Here is an 8,714-nt window from a genome sequence, read left to right as displayed (position 1 = left end):
AGAAAAAAATTATATGGACAACTAAAAATATATATATAGAAAAATTAGCCGGGCATAGTGGCACATGCCTGTAGTCCCAGCTACTCGGGAGGCTGAGGCAGGAGGATCGCTTGAGCCCAGGAGTTTGAGGTTGCTGTGAGCTAGGCTGACACCACGGCACTCACTCTAGCCTGGGCAACAAAGTGAGACTGTGTCTCAAAAAAAAAAAAAAAATCAAAAATAGAAGATCTGAATAGACATTTCCCTCCAAAAAAGACACAGAAATGGCCAAAAGGTATATGGGGAAAAAATGCTCAGCTTCACTAATCATCAGTAAAATGCAAATCAAAATCATAATGAGATACCATCTCACCCCAGTTCAAATGGCTATGATCAAAAAGACAAAAAAAATCAAAAATGCTGGTAAGGATGCAGAGAAAGGGGGAATATAAATTAGTACAGCCATTATGGAAAATAGTATGGAGATTCCTCAAAAAAATAAACGTAGAACTAGCATATTATCCACCAATTCCACTACTGGATATATATCCAAAGCAAAGGAAATCAGTATGTTGAAGAGATATCTGCACTCCCATGTTTGTTACAGCACTATTCACAATAGCCAAGATATGGAATCAAGATATGGGTCCATCAATGAATGAATGCATAAAGAAAATGTGCCATATATACACAATGCAATATTATTGATCCATTAAAAAAAGAATGAAATCCTGTAATTTATAGCAACATGGAAGAAACTGGAGGACATTATGTTAAGTGAAATAAGCCAGGCATGGAAAGACAAATACTGCATGTTCTCACTCATATGCGGGAGCTAAAGAAGTTGATCACATAGAAGTAGGGAATAGAACAGTAGTTGGTCACCAGAGAATGGGAAAGGGGGACAGGTAGTGGTTGGTTAATGGGTACAAAATTACAGTTAGGAGGAGTAAGTTCTAGTGTTCTGTAGCACAGTAGGGAGACTATAGTTAACAACAATTTATTGTATATAATAGAATAGGTAGAAGAGATGAATTTGAACATTCTCAACACAAAGAAATAATAAATATTAGAGGTGATGGAGATCACAAGTACCCTGATTTGATCAGTATATATTGTATACATGCATTGAAGTAACACATGTACCCCATTAATATGTACAAGAATGTTTCAGTTAAAAATTTAACAATTTTTTTCTTTCGGACCATGGTATTTTATTACAAAAATAGAATAAAAACTTTGAAAACAAAGCGATTCCTTCTAATTTAATGAAAAATTTGTTATTTTTTTATTGCTTTCTGTGCATGAGTTATATGCAACTTGAAAAATAGTTCTGGCGGCTCCCAAGGTGAAGAGACATGTGAGTTACATATGCCTCACAAGGCCCCAGGCTCAAAACTAGTGTGAGTTAAATACAACTCACATGGCAGTTAATGTGTTAAAAATAAAATTATATATTTAAAAATTTATAATAGAGATATGGTCCATGTTTATGGATTCAAAGAAACTGGGTTTTCCCCAAAACAATCACAGATTAATTGTAACTCTAATCAAAATCCCAGGAAATCACATGTGTGTGGAAACCAATAAAATGAATCTAAAATGTAAATGAAAATGCAACTTATGAAGAATTGCGAAGTCACTTTTGAAGAACAAGTTGGAAGAACTTACATTTCCAGATATGAAGATTTTTGTAAAGCTATGGTCAATCAAGATATGTTAGTATTGGTACAAAAATTGACAACTAGACAAAAAGCCCAGAAAATGACCTACTCAACATAGACCCTTAATTTATGACCAAGGTAGAACTAGAGAACAGTATATATGTGTGTGTGTGTGTGTGTGTATATATATATATATATATATAATGAGGAAAGCCAGAATAGTGGGAAACTTTGGGGGTTTGTGACGGGAAGGGGAGGTTCTGGAATGCTAGTGCCATTCTAGATCCTTTGACCTGGGGAGTGGAAACATACATGTTTGCTTTAAAATTCACATTTATAATACACTGATATATACTTTCCATAAGTGTGTTATATCTCACAATAAATTTATTTTAAAATTTTAAAAATGGAAGAAAATCAATATGTAATTGAGGGGAAAAAAATCTCACTTCATTTATCATTTGATTGCCTAGTTGCCCAACATTATTCATGAAATTATCTAAACTCTCCCCACTGATCTGTGATTCTAACTTAATCACATACCCAATTCTTACTTGTGCTTGAGAGAGTTGGTAATGGTTATCAAAAATCTGGTATTGGTTTTTGGCGAGGGTGAGTGGACTCTGGTGGGGGTGGCGGGAGGGTGGAAAAAGTGTGAACGAAGTAAAGTATTAGCAGGGCAGGGAAGCTGATACACGCACCTTCACAGGATTTATTGTTCAATAGGAAAATTCTAGAGACAAACTGAAAAGAGAAAGGAAGTCTGTGAGAGGGTTGCCAAGTCAGCAAGTAAAGTGTCACTTCATTAAAAAGGACTTGTGAATGATCTCAGAACAGAATATCCGGGGGACACGGCGGAGGCCAGGCCTGCAGGGTGGGGTCAGCTACATGGGTGCCCGGCATCGACACTGTAAGTAGGAAGATAAAGTCTGCCGAACGCTTTCAAAGATTTAACATGCTGCTATTTTTAAATTACATGTGCTGCTTTTTTTGCTTCCTCGAAACGTATTTATTACTTGAAAAAATTACAAAAAAGTACGCGCTACCACACTTTGCCCACCCTTGCCCGCCAGGCTCGGTTCCCCCGCAGTGCACAACGACACGCGCTCCCTGCGCCCTCCGCGCGCCCCGAGCAGCCCGGGCGGGCACCCTAGACGCCGGCGGTGCCGGGCGGGTACTCTCCCCGCCAGCCTGGACGTGCCCCGGGGCCGGGAGGGACCGAGAGGGGCCCGGGCGGTCAGAGGCGCCCCCGGCCCGCCCCCCGAGGGCCCGCCCCGCCCCGGCCCGCCCCGGCCACCCCCCGGCCCCGGCCCCGCCCGCGGCCCGCCGCGTCGCGCTCACTCGCAGCTCGGAGCCGCGGCCGCCGGGTCGGACCCGCGCCGCAGCGGCCGGAGATGCAGCGGGGCGCCGCGCCGGGCCTGCGCCTGTGGCTCTGCCTGGGACTCCTCGACGGTGAGCGCCGCCCGCCCGGGAGCGGGACTGGCCGCGAAGGGGGAACTTTGCGCCTGGGGCGAGTGGTGGGGCCGCACAGGCAGGGGACTGGCCGGGGACGGCGCGGCCCGGAGCCTGCGGGGACGGACGCCAGATGGAGCACGGCGGGTCGGGGCCCCGGACGGCCGGGATGAAGAAAGGGCGGCGGGGACTGTAGCCGGGTTAGGGGCAGGGCGGCCGGGTTGTGCCTCAGCGCAGGTGTAGTCCTCCGGGTCCCCGACTTCGCTCCTCTGTCTGTGGCTCGGATTTCTTGGAGCCTGGCCCCGTCGGGCTGCATCCTTAACCTGGCTCGTTCGTTCCCTTACTCACGACCCCACGCGCGCCGCAGCGATCGGCGCCGACCCGCACGCAGCGGGGACCACTGCCCGGCGCGAGGCGGCAATCCCCGCCCGGCCCGGACTCGGTGCTCACTTCCCGACGCCTCGCGTCTGCGCCCGAGGTCGGTGCCCCGAGGTCCCCCAGAGGGCGCTCTGGGCGGGTGTCCGCTCCCACCCCCCTCGCCAGGGACCTCGGGGCGGTGGCTCTGGGTCATCCGGGTGCTGGAGGCGGAGAGGGCGCAGGTGCCTATTGGAACTCAAGGCCAATCTTGAGTTGACAACTCGTAAACTATCACAGTCACAGAAGAGGCCTGCCGGGGTCCAAGGGGCCAGGAGCCTTGAAGGCCAACTAGGAAGCCAGGACCATGAGGCGGAGGCCCCCACGAAGAGATCTTCAGCACAGGAGAGGCAGGGTTGGGTTTGTGCTGGGAATATGGCTCTGGCGCCGAGAGACCCAGACCCCAGGCGGAGGCTGTGGGGTTGGGGACAGGCACTGCGGAGGGTGAGGAGGGGCCGAGGGCTTGGGCAGAGGTGTAAGCGAGGAAGCATGAGAGGATGAGCTGAGCGTGCACCCAAGATCTGGTGTCCCTGGAAATCAAAGGGTGGGAGGGGGGCTCACCGGTCCCCAGTGTTTGAGGGAAGAGTGCTGGGAGGAATGGGGACCTAGGTATTTTTGCACACCATAGGAATTGAATACTGGTTTTGCATGCTTCATCTCTTAATTCTCACAGGACTGTTAGACCCATTTTACATATGAGGAAGCCTAGATCAAGGATATATGTAATTTCCCCAAGGTCCCGGGGAGGCCCAAAGTAAGAGACAAAAAAGCCCTGCTCTCTGCTCACCCTTGTACCTTCACAGGCTGAAGGGCTGAGGACAGAGGAGGGGAGGGAGGTGTGGCTGAACCTGGGAACGAGGGAAGGGGACGGCTGTCTGGGCCTCAGAGTCGGGCAGGTCTGATCAGGGTGCTGCCCCTTGGCTGTTCCCTGCTCTCCTGCCCTCACCCAGCCCGGGGCTGGGCTTTCACAGGTGTTCAGTGTGTGTTTGTTGAGTGACTGGATGAGTATAGGGTAGGGGTGAATAGGGCCCTCGTTGGACTGCAGGGGTGAGGAATGGGAGAACCTCCACCTTGAGGAGACATTTGACAGGCAGCTGGGTTTAGTGCCTGAGTCTCAGGAGGGAGGCTGGGCTGAGTAGAGAGAGAGAGAGAGAGCAGAGTCCAGGAGGGGACCCTGCAGAGGGGGCCAGAGAGGAAGGGGGCTCCTGGGAGACAGGGAACATTCCACAGGTGTAAGGAGAACCAGGAGAGGCCAGTGTCCTAGTGCTCCCAGGCGGAGCAGAGTGGGAGGTGGCAGAGCGAAGGGTGGTGAGGCCATTCCCTGCAGTGAGTGCAGCTGACTGTTACGAAACCAGACTATGAAGGGGAAGAAAGAGGGTGTTAGCAGGGGGCCATGGATGGGTTGTCCCAGGCTGGGCCTGCATGTGGCTGTCAGGGAGATGCCAGTGGAGACAGAGACCACCCCTGCCTCAGCCTTGCACCTTGCTGCAGCCCCTGCTGGGCTGAGGAGGACCCCGGGAGCTCCAGCCTGATGGGGGCTACTACCACAGAAGCATACACCACCCTCAGCTGCAGTCAAGCGTAAGGGCACCAGGTGGGAGGCAGGTAAGAGGCCTGGGAGCCCTGGGGCTACCCTTAAAAGTGTGCCGTAGGTCATAGAACCAGACTTTTGTCCTGGCTCTGCCCCCGAAGCCCTTGCTGTGTGGCCTGGGCCCCTCCCCTCTCCCCCCTGGACCTCAGTTTCCTCATGCACAGCAGTGGTGTAGGCTAGGCCCCTCCCTTCTCCTCTCTGTGCCTCAGTTTCCCCATGCACAGCAGTGGTGCAGGCTGGGGCCCTCCCTTCTCCTCTCTGTGCCTCAGTTTCCCCATGCACAGCAGTGGTGTAGGCTAGGCCCCTCCCTTCTCCTCTCTGTGCCTCAGTTTCCCCATGCACGGCAGTGGTGCAGGCTGGGGCCCTCCCTTCTCATCTCTGTGCCTCAGTTTCCCCATGCACAGCAGTGGTGCAGGCTGGGGCCCTCCCTTCTCCTCTCTGTGCCTCAGTTTCCCCATGCACAGCAGTGGTGCAGGCTGGCAAGCACTGAAGTGTTGTGCTTTTAGGCTAGACTTTAAGGCTCAGGGTCCCAGTCCAGTTCCACAGTCCTGCCATAGCAGTGTCCCTGTGGAGAGGGCCAATGGCAGATGGCCCTTGGGGCTTCATCTAGAGAGAGGCTGTTTCACCCCTGGACTGCAGGCTGCCAGCTCAGGGACATTAGGGGAAGCAGAGACTGCTGGGAACCTGTGCTGGCCTGGGCAGAGGACACTCGCCCTTGCCTCAGGCTGTCATACGCGGCCATCCTGCTCATCCCGGCCCTGAACCAGGCCCAGGTGGGGACAGGTGTGTGGGGGTCGACAGGGATACAGGCAAGACATGGGGGCTGGCCCACCTCCCTTGGTGCCTGTGGACCTTCCAGCCCTGGCTTGGTGCCTGGGGGACTCACGTGCCAGTGCCACTCATGCACCCGCCAAGCCTGAGGCACAGACCCAGTGTGGCTGAAGGGGCTCTGCTGCCTCATGGAGCACAGTGTCGGCATGGCCAGGCCCCAGATGGGGTGCGAGGTGTGACAAGTGGACTGTCTGGCAAACGCCCCACCCTGGGAGTGAGACTGCAGTTCTGTGCAAGCCGCAAGCCATGGTGCCTGCTCAGGGTGGCCCAGGGAAGATTTGGACCTGGCCCCGTCCTGCAGGGGCTTCCTGAGTGCCAGACTGCAGGAACACGGACGTGGCATCAGATGTCTGTAGCCCAGGGATGAAAGTGCTCCCTGGCCCCAGGGAGGCCCAGCTGGTGGCTGTGAGCTCCACAGGAAGGAAAGGCCCCGGCAGGACAGTCCAGATGGCAAATGTGGACAAGTGAGTGGCCGGGTGAGGCCAGAGCCTGGGAGGGGTGGGTGGGGGCTGGGGGAGACAAGACGGGAGAAGACCGCAGCAGCCGCAGCAGCAGCAGGGAGGCTGCTGTCTGGGAAGGGCGGGCGCCGGGGAATCGCAGGTGGACGGACCGCGGAGAAAAAGCAGGGCTGGAAGAGTTAGTGACGGGGGATGGAGGGCTAAGGTTCTGGCTCAGGCAAACACGGCAGATCATGAGACAGTTTGTCCGATGGGGACCCTGGGAGGAGGAGGCATGGCCTCCAGGCGGATGTGTCCAGCAGAATTTCCTGGGAGACCCCAGGTGATGCAACTAGGCCAAATAAGGAAGGAGGAAAGTTGGGAGCGTTTGAGTGTGATAGGGCAGAGGGGAGTCGGGGAACTCAGGGAAATTAAGTGGAGCCTTAGCCATGAGGGGGAAGTTCTTCTCTGTGTCTAGCTTATACCCCTCCTGCTATTGTTTGGGCATTTTCCACCATGGGGCAGGTTTCTCTCCACCAGGGGCTAGCCTGTGCCCCACAGCCCTCCGAGATGCCCCTCGGAGTAGAGGATAAATAAGGAGAAGGTTCAGAGAACTCTCGCATTCCCTAAGCCGACCTCTGAGCGAGAGCAGCCGACATGTCCAGCTGGAGCCAGGGATTCCTGAGTTTCAATCCTTTTCAGACACTGGCTTCCTCTGGGACCTCGGTTTTCCGGTCACACTGAGGGGACAAGTCTGGGAGCAGGAAGGTGTAGGCATTCATCGCTGGAGGAGGCTCAGGGTGCTGGGCAGGGCGGACCGCAGGCCTGCCCTTGGGGCCCTGAGGCCCGGCCACCCTCGCTGGAGGGGAGGCCTGGGCAGGCGCAGGTCGGAGGTCCAGTGGCGAGTGGGGGAGCCCAGCCACGTGGCCCGCAAGGTCAGCAGGGGTTCATGGGAAAGGACTCGTTCGGCCACAAAAGAGGACATCCTGCCTGCATTTCCCTCTTCCTGCAGCAGGAGCTGGTGTCCCCGATTTAGCAGCACTGGGGGGCCATCTCTGAGCCAGCTGGGCTGTCTGATAACACCGCTTGTCCTGCCGGCCAGGGAGCAGAGCCCTGACCCCAGGGAGGCCAGGATAACGGCCTGGCACAGCTCGCTGCACCGAGCTGCCCTGCACTGGGAGCTCAGCTTCTGCCAGGGTCCCCTCCTCCCTGCCTTCACCCCTGCTGGGTGCTCAGGCAGCCCATGCTCCCAACAGGTCCAGCCCTTGCCAAGCCTCACCACCAGTCCCTACTTCCAGGGTCTTCCAGAAATTTGCCTCCATTCTACCCCCAAGGGACTGCTCTAAAACATAGATGTGATCCTTCAGTGGCTCCCAAAAGATAATCACCAGCTTCTCAGGCTAGTGGTACAGGCCCTTTCCGCTGGAGCCCAAGGTCATCCCTAGCCCACGTCCACCCAGCCTCACCCACTACACACCCCAGCCCCAGACCATGGCCTTTCCCCTGCTCCGTCCAGATGAGCCCTTTGGGAGCCTGCTGAGAACTCCAGGCAGAAAGGGGTGCTGCTCCAAGTGGGGGGCCTACCAGGGCACTAGGCGGCTGCAACCCTGCTCACTGCATGCCCCCAGGAGCACGGAATCCAGGTTTTCAGGTAGATTTAGAGGAGGCCCTTATCCCACTCCAAGCACTATCCTCAGAGCTACTCTAAGTTCTGCCAAATGGAGATTCGTTTGTACTGGGCAGCCAGCGTGCGTGCTCATGTACACACACACCACACCTGGAGTGTCTAGTCGTGAGCCCCACCTCAGCGTAAAACGGTTAATCAAATTGCTTCTCACTAGGGTGTGTACAGGTTTTAACTTTGCGACTCAGACCTTATTGTGTCTATTTTGGAGATTAGGATATTAAGGCCAGCAGGGTGCAATGGCTCATTTCAGGGACGTGAAAGTGTCTGGTGTCTGGCCCCGGAAAGCGTGAAGGCCACAGAGAAAGGAAGGGCAGGCGCAGAAGGCAAGGTGTCCACATTTCCCAGGGAAAGCCCTAGAAGGGTGGGGGGGTTCTAAATTTCGGACCACCTCATGGACATTTCTTCCTGGTGGCTCCGAGACCTTGCAAAAGCAGCATGCCCCAGACAGTCGCTGCCTTTCACCCAGGTACCCCCTTGCCTGCTGTGCCCTCTCAGTGCTTGGCATCCCCAGCATCAGGGGTGCCACTGTGCCTGTCCCTGCCACCTCCACACCTGCCCACACATTATGTGGTGTCCTTTTTGTCCCTCAGATCCTCAGAGCCAGTCACTGGTCAACCACCAGCCAAGTCCAGTACTGGGAATGCCAGGATGGAAAGATA

The 8,714-nt window shown here is 54.5% G+C and overlaps 1 protein-coding gene across 4 annotated transcripts in view; it reads left to right on the top strand.

Annotated features, from left to right (window-relative positions):
• The first annotated feature begins 3,011 nt into the window (after positions 1-3,011).
• The window catches only part of FLT4 (fms related receptor tyrosine kinase 4), a 47,720-nt gene continuing 42,017 nt past the window's right edge, over positions 3,012-8,714 (top strand). For all 4 annotated transcript variants that reach the window (XM_069468606.1, XM_069468607.1, XM_069468605.1 and 1 more), the window contains exon 1: positions 3,012-3,095. In XM_069468606.1, coding sequence (XP_069324707.1) covers positions 3,038-3,095 — 58 coding nt within the window. In that variant the 5' untranslated portion in view covers positions 3,012-3,037. The remainder of the gene's footprint in view (positions 3,096-8,714) is intronic.

Source organism: Eulemur rufifrons, chromosome 5, assembly GCF_041146395.1.
Source record: "Eulemur rufifrons isolate Redbay chromosome 5, OSU_ERuf_1, whole genome shotgun sequence".
Taxonomy (NCBI): Eukaryota; Metazoa; Chordata; class Mammalia; order Primates; family Lemuridae; genus Eulemur; species Eulemur rufifrons.
Note: the sequence above shows the minus strand (reverse complement) of the source record. Positions and strands in the feature narration are given on the sequence as shown.